The 19,637-nt window shown below is 32.7% G+C and overlaps 1 protein-coding gene across 1 annotated transcript; it reads right to left on the bottom strand.

Annotated features, from left to right (window-relative positions):
* Nucleotides 1-2,149: 2,149 nt before the first annotated feature.
* LOC134683043 (uncharacterized) lies at nt 2,150-19,360 on the bottom strand. Its single transcript, XM_063542108.1, has 5 exons — nt 19,354-19,360; nt 15,188-15,403; nt 11,346-11,561; nt 4,091-5,291; nt 2,150-2,315 (listed from the first exon to the last, which is right to left on the bottom strand). Exons 1-4 carry the CDS (start codon nt 19,358-19,360, stop codon nt 5,041-5,043), a joined length of 690 nt encoding a protein of 229 aa, XP_063398178.1. The 3' UTR covers nt 2,150-2,315; nt 4,091-5,040.
* Nucleotides 19,361-19,637: the final 277 nt, after the last annotated feature.

Here is a 19,637-nt window from a genome sequence, read left to right as displayed (position 1 = left end):
CATCATGCAAAGAATATTCCTATATATTCATGTAAAATGTTGTGAATTACAATATATATATATATATATACCAGTAAGCACATGCAGGTACCACATATGATGTTTGAATTATAATTATCACTTAGTTCACAGTTTTATGTATATATCCAAAATTATCTTAACTACTGCACATGATGCATAATGATATGAATATTTCCTTTTGTGTGTTGATCCTTCAAGAAAGAAGTGCACAGTCATTTCCTCTGATGTAAAACCTTTATTTCTCTGTTTTCAATGTTCAAGTGTCAGTTTTAAAAGTAATAAAATCCTTCCTTTTAGTGTCATACTGAAAACTGCTGCATTCCAAAGTTACATGTGACATGGCATGGGGTTTTTATAATCAGCACTGTTATATTTTTGTTATATGTCATCAAGATTTTATCTTAAAAACATTGATTTCACTTTCTTTTCATGTATATATATCTAAAGCTATCCTCATACATGGTTACAAAATGTCTAGCAATTTCCTTGTATATCTTCATATTAAAGACAGAAGTGGTCACTCTTTTTCTTTGATTACTTTTTTCAAATTTCAGTTAGGCTATCATAGTTTTAAAAAACTAACTTGTATGACACCATTCCCTCCAAGTAATCTTCATGCATGTACTGAAAAAAATATGTAAACCATTAATGGCATTTAAAAGTTATTGGTATTCATGTTATGATACAAATAGAAAACTTCAGTCAAAATTGTCACATTTGTATATTCCTTAATTATTTTTGAATTAAAAGTAAACTGTAAACTTGACACAAAGTTTAATTGATGAATTGTCTGTAAAAGTACAATAAAGTTTATAAATACAACTTTCTATAACTGATATATAATTTACCCATCACATTGCTTTGCCAATTTGTTATTAATAATCAATATGACTTTAATAATCAATATGGGGTGGGTGTGACATAATACGCCAGATAACTTAATTATATTCACCTAAACTGAGGGTCTGGGTGGTGTTTACAGAATAGATACACCAATCATGTAATAATCCCTTAAGCAAAAAGGCTGAGAAATTAAAGATTAAGAAAAGACTGATAATAAAAGAAAATTATGGTGTGTTAAAATACAAAGAATAGAGAATACTGGGCAAAATAGATAAAGATTAATATAGAAAATGGTATGATATAAAATATAGAACTGAAGGACCCTAGGAATCATACATTATAATATAATTGATACTTACATTTAATTGTGTATAGACCTCATAATTGATGTTATAGAAACTACACTCTTTATGCATTAACTGTCAACTTATGTGTGCCAGTTGTAAATCAATCTGCAAAAGAAGTTACAATAATTACTGAAAGGTTTCAATTAATACTCAATTGTAAACACATCAGGTTGTAAAATAAAATACACAAAATTAAGATTGATCTGTTGATGTAAATTGTTTTATAAGTGTGTTAAATTTGACAAGATCTACACAAACACACAAATACTATGTAAAGGCATAGGTGAAAGGTGGCGGGCCTCAGCCGGCATGTTGATCGGGCATTTTAACAAATTCTACTCCTTCGATACGTTGCATGGTTGAACATGGGTCCCAAATTTAAACATTTGACCCTCATTAATTGTCCCTGGTCAGTCTGCAAAATGTGGACGTGAATATTATATTTGTATAGTCAATAGTCAATAAAGACAGATTGGATTGTTTATAAGCAAGTAATTAAGATAGTGTAAACGTGAAAAATTATTTTAAGGAAGTTTCAACAGACTGACCACATCATGTTGACAGCGAAACGTGTAAATAACCACATTTTTTAAGTAAACATGCAGCTTTCTCTTCAGACTACATTCATAATCGTGAATGAAATGGATATCCAAGATCCTCGACAGATAGCTTAAATAATTTAAAACTAACGTACCTCAAAATATAAGCAACCCACATCTATATTAACGTGTTGTTGTCGAACTGAAGACACTGACTTCTATCATAACAAGGTGCCCGATCAGCTGTTGGTGACAAGCTAAAATCTGACGTCGACGAAACGTTCTAGCCAATCACGTGTCGTATAGTTGGGAAAATGACGTCAGATTTAGATTGCGATGCAAACACCGAAAATTATTGCTATTTTTTTTATAAACTGCATTAACCTGCCTGCGATGCAGTCTTTCATTTTGTTACAGTGTACAATATATCAACCATTATTTTTCCACATATATTCTTACAATAAAAAACAGAATTGAATACTTAAAAACTGTCATCGACATTGTACCTACCAATGAGTATTCACGTTATCATTATTGTGTTGTCTTTATTCGTTATTTCTACATTCTGGAATATAGTGGCTCAGATTATATGAAATATGTATTTGTTTTTCATGGAGGCTCATATATTATAATACATGTAAAGTCATATTATATCGAAGAGAAGACGTCATAAATATAATTTACTATGACTATGTCACTGATGAGTCTTATGTAGATGGAACGCGCGTCTTGTGTATTAATTGTCAATGATTGTGCCTATGATAACTATTTACTAGTGTCTCGTCCATTTTTCTTTAATTAAGCAAATTAAATATGATTAAACTTTGTCAGGTCACATTAACACAAAGAAATAGCTGTTATTTCAGCTGAATTCATCAGTTCCGCTGTATATATAAAAAAAATATTCCTAAACTATACATTTTGACAGACTTCCATCTAGAACAACGCATTCAAGCGATTAATATGATTACGTACATGTATCTATACCCATTACAACAGTTGTATAACTTTAACTGATGAAAATGGGTTAAGGATGTTTGCTACTCTGTTTTAAAATAACAAGATTTTTTAAAGATTGTTCAATTGAAAGTATTGAACAATATTGAAACTACATTACATTGACATCCTTTTTCTTTTAAAAATCATGATAAATAACAAGTATTTAATAAGATCTTTACATATATGTAATAAAATTACTAAAATAATAGCAGGGGTTAGCAAACCAAATTTGGTCATGTTATTTGCACTAAATTAAAACCAGTGGATTCCGAATATCTGAACAAAATTTAAAACAAGAGAGGCGAATGTCCTTTAAATTTGTAATTACTTGTAAATATACATTACCACGTTATTCAAACTTTTTTTAGATTGTAAATGGTGTAAACGGACATCTATGTGTACTTTGGCTTCCTGTATGTTTTTTTTACTATCACAGTTTCAAAAATAAATAAATCAAACATTTGTTATTGTCGATTGCCTGTTTTTTATTGAGCGCTTGATATCGTTTGACATTCTTGATATCGTTTCCGATTTAAGAAAGTTCAATCCAGAAAAGCGCTTCGGACGCAATAAATTATAAAACGTGTTGTTTTCCATTTTTTACATCACTGGGTCGATACCTCTGCTGGTGGACTTTCAGTCCCCGAGGGTATCATCAGCTCAGTAGTCAGTGCTTCGGTACTGACATGATTTAACAAACTTTACTTAAATTGTCCGTTTTCAAATTTTTGAAATTATTATGAAACTAAGGTTTCAACTCCCTCAGGCAAAGTTGGCTTTAGACGAATTTGGCTATTTATTTGGGGTATTTTTGACATATAGCTCTTCAACGATTTTCGGTACTTATACATCTTCGGATTTCAAATGTTTGGCTTTGAGCGTTCCTGGTGAAGGTAAATCCAGAAAAGCGCTTCGGACGCAATAAATTATAAAACGTGTTGTTTTCCATTTTTTACATCACTGGGTCGATACCTCTGCTGGTGGACTATCAGTCCCCAAGGGTATCATCACCTCAGTAGTCAGTGCTTCGGAACTGACATGATTTAACAAACTTTACTTAAATTGTCCGTTTTCAAATTTTTGAAATTATTATGAAACTAAGTTTTCAACTCCCTCAGGCAAAGTTGGCTTTAGACGAATTTGGCTATTTATTTTGGGTATTTTTGACATATAGCTCTTCAACGATTTTCGGTACTTGTACATCTTCGGATTTAAAATGTTTGGCTTTGAGCGTTCCTGATGAAGGTAAATCCAGAAAAGCGCTTCGGACGCAATACATTATAAAACGTGTTGTTTTCCATTTTTTTTCAATTATATTAAGATACAATTTAGTTATCTTACCAGCAGATCTGTAGTAAGTCCAGATATTATGAAGCATTTATAATACGTCTCTTATTCACGTGTGTACACAGTTTACGGTATACTGTACATTGGCTTGTTGGTGATGGTCTCATTAGAAGCTGCTTTACCTTGGACCAATTGAGTGGCATGATATTATGGAACAAAATATACAAAAAATATTAATTATGTCAAAATGATCGGAAAGGAAAACATAAATGAAACTTTTGGAAGGTATAATGATTTTGTATACAATACACTGGTAAATAGTGTGAAAATGACATATTCAAATTATCAATAAATATTATTTTATGGTATGCATACTAATTTATTCTAAATCAATTTGAGCATTATATGGTGTAAATGCAATTTCACCTTTCAAATATTGAGACATAGAGTAATATCTGCGTATATTTCAATTATTAACATTATGCACTTCTGTAGAATAGGTAAACAAGTAACATACGAACTGTAGCTATTTTCAACAAGACTATAAAATGGGGAACATAACATCCCATTATAGTAAATGTTGACCGATGTACGTTAAATGAACATGAAAAACAAACTTTCTTTCTGATATATGTGAGTTTAAAGCAAATAAGCAAAGCTTTCTTTTTATGTAAATGTATATACAGACATAGGTATATTAAAATGTTAATTAAAGCTATCGGCAGTTTAAACAATTAATGACTAACATGTAAAATACAATACATTGTTAAATAAAAAAAAAAATGTTTGCACTTTTTCGAAATAAACTGAGTTTTAAATAGCTGAAAAGAACAACAACGCCTTTGATAATGTAATAACTAGAATGTATTCTCAATATATAGGTTATATGATGGCTTAATAAAAGATAATATTTTCACAGTGACTTTCCAAAAATATAACAAACATTTTCATCTCTGTCTAATTCAAATATATTTCATTTTTATACATGTTATATGGAAAGTCTTCTAGATTACGTTAAAATCGATTACTTTCAGAAAGATATACCTACATCTGGTACATAAACAGTACTGCCCTTCCCATCCAGTTGCACACCCTTTTGTACAAGCGCCTCTGTATATGTCGCATATAGTATTCAAACATTGCTGTGGGTCACATCCGTAAACACAGGAACCATTTTCAGGATGACAGTGTTGACTTACGCATAAAGATGAGCATGCGTTGTTACAATTTGGACCCCACATACCTTTTGGGCATCCTGAAATGTTTTACGATTCGGTTTACCTGTACTATGTAATACATACATGGATAACACAAAGTACAAAAAAAGGTTAACAAAAAAATATTAAACACCAACGACCGACTCAATCATACCAGACTTTCAGACAAACTTAATAGAACAAATCGATCAGAATATGGTGCTATTATGGTGATATAGTTGTCGAGAAGACCGCGGGACCGGCAACGTATCGGAAGTCACATTGTATCTAAGGTCGACGTCACACGGCGACGTCTCCTTATCTTTTATTAGTAACTAGTAAACGTCAAACTACAAAGCTGTTGTGTATTTTATCAGAGTTATATTATAAGATATCGTCCCCACATTTATGGTGCCGTGACTAATGGAGCTACCAAAGCTGAAATCCAGAAGAACGGGTAATCGTAGTGCCGTTACCAGACTTTTACGAAAATTTGCCGACGCAAAAGAAAGTTCTGAATTCGACAGAGAGGAGCTGTTAGCCACATATGAAAATCGACAACAGAAGAAGAAGTTACTCGACACACTGAATGACCAAATTGAGAACGCATCGGAAACAGAGGATATAGAGACGGAAATCGTAGACACAGATGAGTATACTACAAATTTTGTTACTAAACTGAGACATTTTAAGATATTCATAGATAAAACATTACAACCTATTTCCAATCAACCATCACATTCGTCTTATCAAGTTTTAAATGTAGACAGTCCACCGTTCATCCCTACTAGTTCACCCGAAATTGTACAGAAAAGTTATGTCGCCCCGTCATTGCCACAGTCAAATGATGCCCCTCGCATTTTAACAGAGACAAGCTAAATTGCAACATCAATTCCCACGTCAAGCTATGCTGTCCCGTCCGCTATATCCAGCAATCACCGTTTGCCAAAATAAACTTTACCTACATTTAGTGGCAATATATTAGAATGGCCAAGCTTTTGGGATTCGTACGAATCAGCAGTTCATTACAACCCAACATTGACAGATGTTCAAAAGTTTAATTATTTGAAGGCCCAATTAGAAAACGAAGCCACTCAGACAATTGCCGGATTTTCTCTAACTAACGCTAATTATGCCGAAGCCGTTAATGTTCTGATAGAGAGTTTTGGACAGACTCATAAAATCACACAAGCACACCTACAAGCACTGCTTGATATAACGCTACCCCGAGATGACCTCATAAGCCTGAGAATGTTTTATGACAAAATAGAGAGTTTAGTTAGAGGACTTGAATCGCTTGGACAGACACAGGACTCATACGGTAATTTATTAGTCCCGATTATAATCAGCAAACTGCCCGGAGAAATTAGAAAGTATCTCGCGCGGGAGCACGGTACGACAAATTGGCTATTACGAGATCTTAGAAGAAGTATACACAAAGGATACAAATCATGGAAGCCGGACAAGTTACGCAGACGGAAAGTGATATTTCGTATTCTACCCTTTTCACCGGTGCTAACTCACAAAGAAAACACAATGCAAGTACTAGAAATGTTAATCAGCATTTAATAGAAAAGCCGTGCATTTTCTGCAAAGACATTCATTCGCCTGCCAACTGCCAGAAATTACGCGATTTAGATGAACGCATCGCTATTGTTAAACGTAACAATTTATGTTTCAACTGCCTCGGTACACATCACATAAAAGAATGCAAATCGAAAAGCTCATGTCGTAACTGTGGTAAACGACACCACACTAGTTTATGTAATGAAGTTGAACACACCGCGAACCCCGACCAGAGAAGTGAAAACCGTTTCACTGACACGAAAGATTCCGCTCACAGTTGTACGAACGAACGTACGACATCTACACCGACTGTAGTTAATTTGGTGAAGGATACCGAGATACAATAAGACTCAACAATAGTACACTCGTCAGCACGAACTCACTCAAAAGTATTGTTGAAAACTGCCGTGGCCCCCGTTTGGTCAGATCATCATTGCACAGATACGAATATTTTGTTTGATGAAGGCGCTCAAAGGTCTGTTGTAACGGAGAATCTTGTGCGAAAATTAAACCTACAGAGAGAAGGAGCCGAAAAGATTCAACTTTCATCATTTGGAGAAACCCACACTAATGCTAGGCGACTCGATAAAGCCACAGTTTATGTTGAAACTGAAACTGGACATAAAATCCAAATACATGCATTAATCGTTCCTATGATAGCTACGCCGAAACAGAACCACATTCGTTTCATTGACAGGAAAAGTACCTATTTACAAGATCTTAAGCTCGCACATCCAGTTACGCAAAAGGAAACCTTCGAAATTTCACTATTAATTGGAGCCGATTTTTATTGGGAAATAGTTCAAGATAAAGTTGTACGCGGAAACGGACCCACCGCTGTCAAATCAAAATTAGGGTACTTACTTTCTGGACCGTTTAATTCAGAAAAATCAAAGCTACCAACAGTGTCAAGTATTTCCAATGTACTTATTTCACATCAAACAGAGGAACACAACTTAGAAGCGTTAAGGAAGATTGAAGATCGGGAAGTTGAATTTCAACAAGTACACGACGAAAAAGAGAACTATATAAGAACTTCAATAGAGTTTCGCGACGACAAAGATTATGCAAAGTTACCATGGAAACACGACAACGATTAAATAGAGCATTACATATATTTATGGACTTTCGGAGTAAAGTATGATCGAGCATATTTTTTTTTTTTTTTTTTTTTTTTTTTTTTATCTTTATTATAATCTCACTTCTATATACATATCACAGATTACAATTTCACATATAAAACATTTATGTCAATTATTGTCATTTTTCCCTGAAAAGAAAAAAACTAACAAATCGCTCATTTACTCTAAGTCAACAAATCGCTCATTTACTCTAAATCATCAAATTTTCATATACTAAACTGATTATACCAATGTAACTTTTTAAATCAATCTATCCTATAATAAACTAATTGTATAAATATACTTTCTTTTTTTTTATATCTTCATTTTTATGAATAAAATAGCCTTTGAACCAGTACAATAAAAATACACAAAATGTTAGCATACGCAAATGTTATATTTAACTAATATTTTTAAGTCCTTACAAAAATAGGTTGGTTTCCAAGCCTAAATTTTGATACATAATAAACAATATAATTAAAGAGTTAATTCACGCATGAAACGGATCTTGTTTTTTTTCCAATAACTGTTCATTCCACAAAACACCACGGACAAAGTTTGTGAACTTCCGCGTATCTTTCTAATTTCGGAACATGAAAAACATAACTACTAATTTCTTCATCGTCCGTTTTTCTCAAATCTCTAAATCTATTAATGTAATACATTATGTCTTCATAACCTGATTTGTTCGTATCAAGATTCACATGATTTATTTTCTGGTTTGTTATATTACAAATAACTATTGTATCTCTCTTTTTAATTTTTCCTAATACCAGATCGCCTTCTGGTCGTCTATTAAACACTATTTTCTGATAATGGCTATCGTTACACGGACTGTTCCCTGTTATTATCGATTTGGATGCGACTGTTTTTATTTCGTCATCTATTTCTACACGTTCACATTCCTTTATATTTGTGTGTACACTTTGTTTTTTAATTTCCACATTCGTTCCACATATCGAACTACGACAAACTCTTTTTTCAGGTGGCGATTCATTGTTGTTATTGATCGGCCTGTTTATAGATACTCGTACCGGCTGAGTAATTTTCGTTACAGGTTTAATATGTACCTTCACGGGGGCTACTAGCGGGAGATCTACCTTGTCCATTTGCTGATTTTCATCACACGACTCACTCATATCTTCCTCCGAACTATCGCTTTCTATGTCACTAGTGTCTAGATCGTCGTCGTTTTGTGTATTCTCTATTATTTTATCTTGCCACGTTTTTAATCGTTTAGTGTCCCTGTCTTTGTTAGATCTCGACTTATGCTTTACACTTTTGTTTACATTCACCAATTCACCTCTGGTCCAAATCAACGAAATTCGCATTTTATCACCTAGGTAATTCGAATTCCAAGTAAATTGTTCATATTCATCTACTATACTGTTAATGAGTGCAACTAATGGTTTTGGTAATTTCTCCATTATAATGTCCCTTCTGCGAGCCTCAATATTTTCACATGAAGAAGTAAAGTTCACAAAACATCATATAAAGGCATTATTTTTGCAAAAATGTCAGTAATTAAACTTACATAACTGTTTAGAAAGTGTTTTTAACTATTTCCGGCTGGTAATATCCAAATCCAATAGAAAATATAACTTCAAAACAGGACAAGCAAAATATACGTCTACATAGGTGTAGGGTGCACTCGACTTTTTCGAGCATATTTTGTTTGAAAATGTGTTATGCAATTATGATGGACTGTTAATGGTATGCGAATTTGTTTTATGAAATACGTTAGTTCACCTGTGAAAGAACTGTGAATCATTTTTTTTAATTTGAGTGACTTTAATCGTAATTTAATGTAATTTATATATTGTATTTCAATTTTCTTTTCTACGTAAAGTATTTTTTTTAGGCCCCGAGAATGTCGAGAAGACCGCGGGACCGGCAACGTATCGGAAGTCACATTGTATCTAAGGTCGACGTCACACGGCGACGTCTCCTTATCTTTTCTTAGTAACTAGTAAACGTCAAACTACAAAGCTGTTGTGTATTTTATCAGAGTTATATTATAAGATATCGTCCCCACAATAGTACAGGAAAATGTATATGTATTACTGGTAAACTATTAAGTCAGGGATTTCGTTACCAAAAATTACTCAAAACCTTTACTAAATTTGTTCATGGATATAAATATTTGGTTTTGAAGTTTAGTTGAAACCTATAGAAAACTTATTTACAACGGGATAGCACATCCTCATTTTTACGGACATGTTGGTAACCGTGCCCGAAAGTTTAGGTAAACTTGTCGACCCTTATAATAAACTTATTGTAAAAGGTTATCATTTCAACACTCTAGTAAGATCATTGAATATTGTTTTATTGGTATAAACATTGATTTTGTTATCAGTAAATTAAGAGCACTAAATATTTCTTGTATGTTATATACATATACACCTTTACGGATCTACAATCTGTCGATATCTGTATTCAGGTATTGTACAAGATCATTTTGTTCTCAGACTGTTTTTTACGTCTTTACAAAATCTTTTACATTGGATGTTGGATGTGTATGGATTGATAATTTATTCTTAGATGCCTGCTTTTTTATTAGGTGTAAGGGGCTTAAAATAGCTGTCAATTAACTGGCAGTACTCTCAGATCTGTACCTATTGTCTATTGTCTTTTTGTTGTTGGGATGTAAAAGTACCCGTCCACGTTCACTTGTGAATTTTTATCTATCTGATGAGTTAAGCCTTTAGCGTTCTTATTTTGTACTGTTGCTGATGAACCACTGTTAGAAGGGGGGTTGAGATTCCACTAAAAGGGGAATAAAAGATACCAGAGGGACAGTCAATCTCATAAATCGAAAATAAACTGACAACGGCATGGCTAAACATGAAAAGGACAAATAGACAAACAAAAGTACACATGACACAACATGAAAAATAAAGAATAAGCAACACGATTCCCACCAAAAACTAGGGGTAGTTTCAAGTGCACAAGAAGGGTAAGTTAACATGTTTAACTCCGCCTAATTCTGTTGTTACGCTATGATTTATTTTGATACGTCGTTTTGGAATACAATAACAAGAGATGTAAAATTTAAGTCAAATATTTTTAAGGAAAAACAGAAATGCTATGACTAATAATAACTAATGTAACACAGTGATGACTACTGTAACCATATGTTTGACTATTTAACCGATTATGTCTGTTTTGTTCACTCATCGTTGTAAATATAATGAAATTTGATACGACAGTCGTACAAATGAGAGGTTTAGCGCTATAAAACCAGGTTCAGTCCACCATTTCCTACATTTGAAAATGCCTGTGCCAAGTCAGGAATATAACAAATGTTGTTCATTCATTTTGTGTGTTTTAACATTTTATTTTGCCATTTGATTAGGGATTTTCCTTTTTGAATTTTCCTCAGAGTATTTTTATGATTTTACTTATGACTAATGATATAATACCAACCATAAATAGCGACATAGCATAATTCCACCAAAGGTCCGTATTCTATATCTCCTTTAGTGTCGTAATATATTAAATATTTTCCAAATTGTAAACATGGAATTGTCTGAGTGATGTTTGGAAAACCAGGATCGGGATCTTCATAACATAGATAACCAATAGGTGGAATAGTTGATGTGTTGGTTACATATAACTTAAATCCATCCATACGATAGGCAGCTGTAATTAATGACATACCATTAACAGTAGTTTACACGTATACTGATATTTGATTTGACATTAACCTCAATCAGAGTATTTGTAGACTCTCTTGGCATCACATAATTTTAAAAACTTCTTATTACCAAATTTTAATACTAAGGGTAGAATTGTACAATACTTAACATCATATGGCTTTACGACCAAAGATGTAAACCACTGTTCGAAATCAAGAACCAATACCATTACAGGAATCAACAATTCAACTGACGAAATTATAAACAGACATATCCATTCTCAATTTTATATTCAATACGATTTAAAATGGTATTGCTAATTATGTAAGACTATGAAAAATGATAACTGTATCGTAAACCAATCGGAATTGTGTATTTTCACGAATCTTGCACATTAATTCATTTCTAAATATTTTCACTGCATAATCGGAAGTAGGAGAAAATATGTTTGCATTTGTTTTAACGCAATCGGCCGCGTCAAGATGGGGGAGTATGGATTCTTTGGTTTATAAAAATTAAAAAGCTATCGAATTAAACAACTAAACGTCATTCATTGATCTGTTATGAATATTTTCGTTTCAATGCAAATCATTTTGACAAACATAAAAGAAACTAGAGGCTCTAAAGAGCCTGTGTCGCTCACCTTGGTCTATGTGAATATTAAACAAAGGACGCAGATGGATTCATCACAAAATTGTGTTTGATGATGATGATGTGTTTGTACATCTTACTTTACTGAACATGCTTGCTGCTTACCATTAACTCTATATATAATGAACTTGGCCCAGTAGTTTCAGTGGAATATTGTTTAAAATTGACTGTAAAGGACAATAACTCCTTAGGGGGTCAATTGACCATTTCGGTCATGTTGACTTATTTGTTAATCTTACTTTGCTGAACATAATTGTTGTTTACAGTTTATCTCTTTCAATAATAATATTCAAGATAATAACCAAAAACAGCAAAATTTCCTTAAAATTACCAATTCAGGTGCAGCAACCCACCATCGGGTTGTCCTATTTATCTTAAAATTTCAGGGCAGATAGATTTTGTCCTGATAAACAATTTTACCTCATGTCAGATTTTCTCTAAATGCTTTGGTTTTTGAGTTTTGAGCCAAAAACTGCATGTTACCCCTATGTTCTATTTTTAGCCATGGTGGCCATCTTGGTTGGATGGTCGGGTCACCGGACACATTTTTTAAACTAGATACCCCAAAGATGATTGTGGCCAAGATTGGATTAATTTGGCCCAGTAGTTTCAGAGGAGAAGATTTTTGTAAAAGATTACTAAGATTTACGAAAAATGGTTAAAAATTGACTATATAGGGCAAGAACTCCTTAAGGGGTCAACTGACCATTTTGGTCATGTTGACTTATTTGTAAATCTGACTGCTGCACATTATTGTTGTTTACAGTTTATCTCTATCTATAATAATGTTCAAGATAATAACCAAAAACAGCAAAATTTCCTAAAAAAATACCAATTCAGGGACAGCAACCCAACAACAGGTTGTCCAATTCATCTAAAAATGTCAGGGCAGATAGATTTTGACCTGATAAACAATTTTACTTCATGTCAGATTTGTTCTAAATGCTTATATTTTTAAGTTATAAGCCAAAAAAAGTATTTAACCCCTATGTTCTATTTTTAGACGTGGTGGCCGGGTCACTGGACACATTTTTGAAACTAGATACCCAAATGATGATTGTGGCCAAGTTTGGTTTAATTTGGCCCAGTTGTTTTAGAGGAGAATATTTTTGTAAAAGTTAACGACGACGGACGACGACGACGGACGCCAAGTGATGGGAAAAGCTCACTTGGCCCTCTGGGCCAGGTGAGCTAATAAAAAACAAATAAAATGAGAACATCTTTATAAGTATTAAATTAATTGTATTTCGGGTTACTCATTGTATAGAGTTTGGGAAGAATTTATATCGTTATATACTTATTATAGATAAATAACACATCAATTTAAGGGCATTGTAACAGTCTAGCGAATTGAAGATTTGTGCCTGTTTTTGCGAAGATATTTTGTATCCAAATAAAACGTTATCTTGTATACCAAAAGGTTGACAATTTGTAATTTCTCTGATGTATTTGCCATTGAAATTACTTTTTACTTCCTATCAAGGTTTTGCAATGCATCATATTTATCATGCAAACATTTGTATTTCCATATGTATGTAACGATCATTAGTAAAAATAACAAGACGATTACAACAAAGCTGTGCTTTTTTTTCCACCCCCCCCCCAAAAAAAATAAAAACAACAAAAAAAAACAAAAAAAAACAGCAGTACAATACAAAGAAGATAACATACGTGCAGTGGAATTTAATATTGATGCACAAAATTCAAATTGAATAAATGCCTTTTTGTTATCGAGGTAAAATTAATATTTAGAGAAAAAGACAAATCTATCTCTATTAGTTCCGTCATTACCTAAACTGTTCTTCATTTGTCCATTTTTTGTTGGAAATATTAAACAGTCTTTACGCATCATTTCACTTATTCATGTTTTATTCCCTGCACAGTTATTTAGCAAAATTGCTAATTTGTTTAAAGGCTATCGCAATGATTGTATTGTTTCTTATTGTTATGAAAGTTACACATGATCAACATGTATATATATCCAATGAGATGCTTTCCTGAATAAAACGCCGTTAACAGCATATAATTGATTCTGATGGTAAGTATACATTTATTATGTTTGCATCTGTCCTGAGTCCGGAATCTAATGTTCAGTACATGTCGTTTGTTGATGTTGTTCATAAGTGTTTCTCGATTCTCTTTTTTGTATAGACTATACGGTTGGTTTGCCTGTTTAAATGGTTTTATACAAATATTTTTCAGGTGCTATAGCTTTTTGTTGTGTGTGAGGCAAATCCCCCTGTTGAATGCCGTACCTTGACCTTTAATGGTTTACCTTTATAAATTGTAACTTGGATGGAGAGTTGTCTTTTTCGAAATAATATCATATCTTCCTATATCTATGAGATTATAGTTAAGCTAGATTAAGTCAAAAACGCAAAAAAGAAAGATGGGATTGAAGGAACATATGTGGAAATATGAATTGTCGCATCTAGCGTTTAAAAAAACTATGGAGAACTTACATTTAGTCCTAAAATATTTTTTCTTTCATTTATGAGGACATACAATGAACAAAGTGTATATACAAAATATACAGTTGTATTTAGGTCTGCGTCTTGTAGTTTTTACTATGCAGATTATAGTAAAACTGTGTTGTTCATTATGGTCTAATATGCGTGTTTTGAGTTGAGAAGAAAAGAATATTAAATGTCTTCAAAATAAAGTTTACAATCGAAACAACGACGTGTTATATAATGCAACAATTTCCTCGGCTAGCATAATATTTTATGTAACGAAGCCAAGACATTAACAAATAATTCCATCAGCAAACAATTTTTTTTGCTGTATTTTGTATAAGTAAAAATATGGTTGTACATGTTTAAACTGAAATATTTGTCAGCAATGTGTTGCGCTACAACAAAAATCATTTGTTGTTTCGAGCATTACTGATAATAAATGTATAGATGGAACACATGCCTTGCTTACAAAACTCTAATACTCAGCATTCACGACAAGTGTATGGTTATATCTACAACTTACCCCCGTGTCTGTAGTATATTTGAACTTCTGTGATAAAGGCAGATTCGACAGAAAATTGAAACATCCACCATGCTGGTTTATTACTTAAGGCTGTATGGGAACATATTGTCATACTAAATGCATTTGATATAGGTGGTTGTATAGCAAATTGAGCATGACCATGACCACCTTCAAGCCAGGAACTTTGCGTAGCTGTTCCATATGGTGTAAGATTATCTATTTAATAAATTATTATATAACAGATAACAGATAATCTATATTTAATACTTAATAATGACCAAATGTATAGATGAGGTTGGTTTACACTTGTTAAGTAAATATTATTTGTATTTTTGACACCGAAGAACTTTCTGTCGTATACATACTATTAGATAAGAGACTTATTTATGATAACGCTTACTTAATAACATGATAATGCATTTAGATACAGTGATAACACAAAATGTCTTCAGTAGATTGTAGAACCCTTCTCACTGACTCTGTATTACAACATTTTTCAGTTAAGTGTCTTTGAACGTATATCCTTCTGATTGGTATATTTCATGGATATATTATTTTGAAAACAGGCTGCCTGTTTGCATGTTATTTATAAACCACAGGATTGTCGTGTCAAGTTGCACTAAAAAATGTAATTTGATAGGTAGAAATGCAAATGGTCTACGAAAATCTGTAACCTGAAAATAAAACAAATGAATAAGTGCGACAGCAGCCCTGTCGTGGTCTTAAGAGTACCTTTATGAGACAAACAATGCTGAAAACATTTAAAAATCAAAGCTTATCTTGACTGAATCTGAATGGTCTTTGGTATATTCTACATTGTTTTTCAAGAAACATTTGGTCACAGGGTGAAATTAGTCTTGTAAGGATCAACCGTTGTTATGAAGTATAACCGAGTAATACATGTGAATGCAGAACGTGCAGTCGTCAATGTTAAGATCTTACAACAAGTGATTGTTAATAATTATTTTGGTCAAAATAGAGTGTGATACTAGAAAGATATAATAGGAAAAAAACTTATCTATAAATAAGGGAAGTATTTTCAGTCAAATTTAATATTGCCTAGGTTCGTGTCATTGAGACATTTGTTTGATGCATCTTATCCACGGGCAATGGTTATATACGTGTGTGACTGAGGTTAAAGCTTAATTCAGTATTGCTTTGAATAGTGATAACCATAGATGTTTCTACACCAAGTAGCACAAAAACATATTCGTCATATTCACCGAGTAACAGGTAGTCGTAGATACCTGTTCAACATTTTTTGTCATGCCAATCTAGTGTGACGCAGTATCCAGATCTCGAATCTAGTAGTCTTTCTTTCTTCCATCGAAAGGTGTTGCAAGTTAAAATTGTTCGATGATAGAAACTTGCATTGAAATGATTGGACGATCATACTAAAATGTTGATAAACAATGTCACTTGCATTGTTGTTAATGTCTAATATATTGCTGCACAAATTTTGTTAAGCTGTTCTTTATTTTTATACCAATATGCAAACGTTTCATGTTAATCCGTCAACAAGATTTGTTCGATTCTTGTTCCGAAAATTGTCATTTTTAACAAAGGACGACTATTTAGTTATTATGCTAGTACAAACAATAATATAAATTAGCATCTGTTATTATTAATGAAATAATGTGGATAGTAGAACGTCATGTTATAAGGTATAGTTGGTGTATTGTGATGACCACTGATTTTTTTTTTTTTTTTAAGAAAGTCAAATATATAGATAAAATTGAGAATGGAAACTGGAATGTGTAATAGCGACAACAACCCGACCATAGAGCAGACAACAGCCAAAGGTCACAAACGGGGCTTAAATGTCGTGAGAAACTCCCGCATTCGTGGGCGTCCTTTATCTGACCCCCAATGAAAATGCATACTAGCACACTGATAAGGGACGGCATACTAAACTCCGAATTATACACAAGAAACTAAAATGAAAAATCATACCTGACTGACAAAGGCCAGAGGCTCCTGACTTGGGACAGGAGCACATTTGATGTGGGGTTAAACATGTTGATTGAAATCTCAATCCATTCCCCTATACCTGTATACGTTGATTAAATGTTCTTTACTAAGTCAAAGCTGATAATACGTTATGTTCATGCTGACGAACCAAACAAAAATAAAATAAACTGCATTTCAGCATTTTTGTTTAGCCATGACGCTGGCTGTTTGTATTCAATATCCGAGTTTGAATGTTCTTCTGGTATCTTTTGCCTCTCTTTGAACGGTGTTAAAAATGAAACGCAATATGGACACACGCATAGCAATAACAGTTCCATTATATTTGGTTATTCTGGTCCTTGTAGAATATACAACACGAAAACAAATACAATCAAAAAGGGAAAAAACAACAAAAATTGCAAAATATTGAGTTAAGCTCGAAAACAAAACATGTACTTACGTTGAGCTATTACAACCAACTTAAAAGTTGTGTGTATTATAATCAGCAACACGAATACCATTTTAGCTTTTCTTATATCTGGCTGGTACGTCTGTAACTAATGTTTTAACTATATGAAATAAAACAATTGTTATGGAACAGAAGTAGAATATTAAGATTCACTGTAAAGAACACATCAACAATATAAACAAAATTAAAACCACTGACGATATATTAACCATAAGCACACACGATCGATGGCCAAACGGTGCTAGGTTGTGTAGCTTTCAGTAGAAGATAGTTCATGCATATTCGGGTTGCGAACAGATAAACAATGAATATAATAATTAGGTCTTGTAATTGAAGCCATCCGGTATAAAGGTCCGAGAGGTTTTAAATGCAAAATAAAACAGAGAGTATTCTGGATATGGAAAGACATTTTGCAACATACTACTCGCTGATCCATCAAAATGTGTGTGCGCGGGTTTTAAACGTGCAGATAAAATCACACATTTTATCGGAAAAGCGCTTCGAACGCATGAAATTATTTAACATGTTTAACGTGTTTTTCCAATTGTTTTTTTTACATGAGACATCGGGTATAATGTTTTTATTTTGACGGACGTGGCTTAATACTTGTACAAAGTAAAATTACAAAAATACTGATCTCCGAGAAAAATTCAATAAGGAAAGTCGCTAATCAACCCATATAGCTAATTAAACAGACACCCTATTTCATCAAAGGTTAAATGGTGGTCGGACGTAGACTATAACTATTCGTTTCCTTAGGGGCAAACCGATTTAAAACATTGTACAAAAGCAAAACTAAAGTTTGCGTATGATATGTATTCACTATAAACGATGTTTTTAAACTTTAAAAAGTTCCTCTGTATTTCTTCCAAAACCATCCCTTCAAAGTATATTGTATTTTGTTTTTGGAGTTATATTTATTTAAAGAAACTCTTAGGAAAGTTTTTTTTGTGAATTGAATTACAAAGCACATGCATGTGAGACGTTAAACCTCCACCGAAACCAAAAGTCCATCTGATATGTTTTTCAGTAATCAAAGTCATTTATTAGTTTACGGATGTTTTTCTGATATGAAATTATATCTCTTTATTGAAGTCATAAAATTCAATGCAATTTACATCTGGAATTACAGTTTTATGCAACAAGGTAGAAATTCAGAATGCATTGATTTCTCAATTATAAACCTGTAGACAATGGCTTACCCAGATTTATTATAGCCATACGAGTTTATTTGACATCTACCAAGTACTTGTCATATCGGTTATTTTTATTATTTTTAATTGCCATTATTGAAGCATACTTCTTATATTCAATTTAAGTATCATGAGACATCAACGTTATAAAGTATGAAGTATTGTGTACTTAAAAAATGACGACATACCTTTCAACGAATAAATCATCATAAAATAACAAAAAAACCTAACACACACCTGTAGAAATTTGGGTTTCAGTAATCGGACTCATTTAGAAAAGGATATATTTTTACTTTTATCATTGAAGCATATCCGATATTTCGCCTTACTAAGGTGATAAATCCCATAACCCATGTCTCGGTAAAACAAAATACACAATTAAACCAAAACGCTATTTCAAACACATCATTTTCAATTGTGTTCTTATAATTTGTTTGATATCACAATACATTAATTGTAATTATATCTTTACTTTGAACTCAATTATTCATTGCTACAATTTTTCTATAAATCGTCAACAAATGTTATTAAGTATACCTTTAGAGAAGACATACCTGCCATCGAATAAATCATACCATCCACATTTAATATGTTCAAAGTAATCTGAATCTTTTGACATTAGGAAATAGTTTCACCTATAAACCATTCATGCACCCATTTGTAATCCAATATTGGATCTCAAATACATTATTTTAACATGTCTAAAAAATTATTTCACATGAATGCCCGTTTATTAAAAGGCCACACACAGGATGTTTTTGTTCCGTCAACTAATATTTTTGTTTAGATAAATTTGAAGAAAAAAGTGATAGCCAATAATGTTTGGTGAAATGAACAA

Source organism: Mytilus trossulus, chromosome 1, assembly GCF_036588685.1.
Source record: "Mytilus trossulus isolate FHL-02 chromosome 1, PNRI_Mtr1.1.1.hap1, whole genome shotgun sequence".
NCBI classification, from domain to species: Eukaryota; Metazoa; Mollusca; class Bivalvia; order Mytilida; family Mytilidae; genus Mytilus; species Mytilus trossulus.
The sequence above is the reverse complement of the archived record's forward strand: the minus strand, read 5'-3'. Positions and strand labels throughout refer to the sequence as shown.

Excerpts from the sequence above, each read along its gene's own strand:
- LOC134683043 (XM_063542108.1), bottom strand. Across the intron at positions 11,562-15,187 it reads AATATACTACAGACACGGGG|CTGCCTATCGTATGGATGGA; the intron begins GTAAGTTGTAGA and ends CATTAATTACAG. Across the intron at positions 5,292-11,345 it reads ATGCTATGTCGCTATTTATG|GATGCCCAAAAGGTATGTGG; the intron begins GTTGGTATTATA and ends AAAACATTTCAG.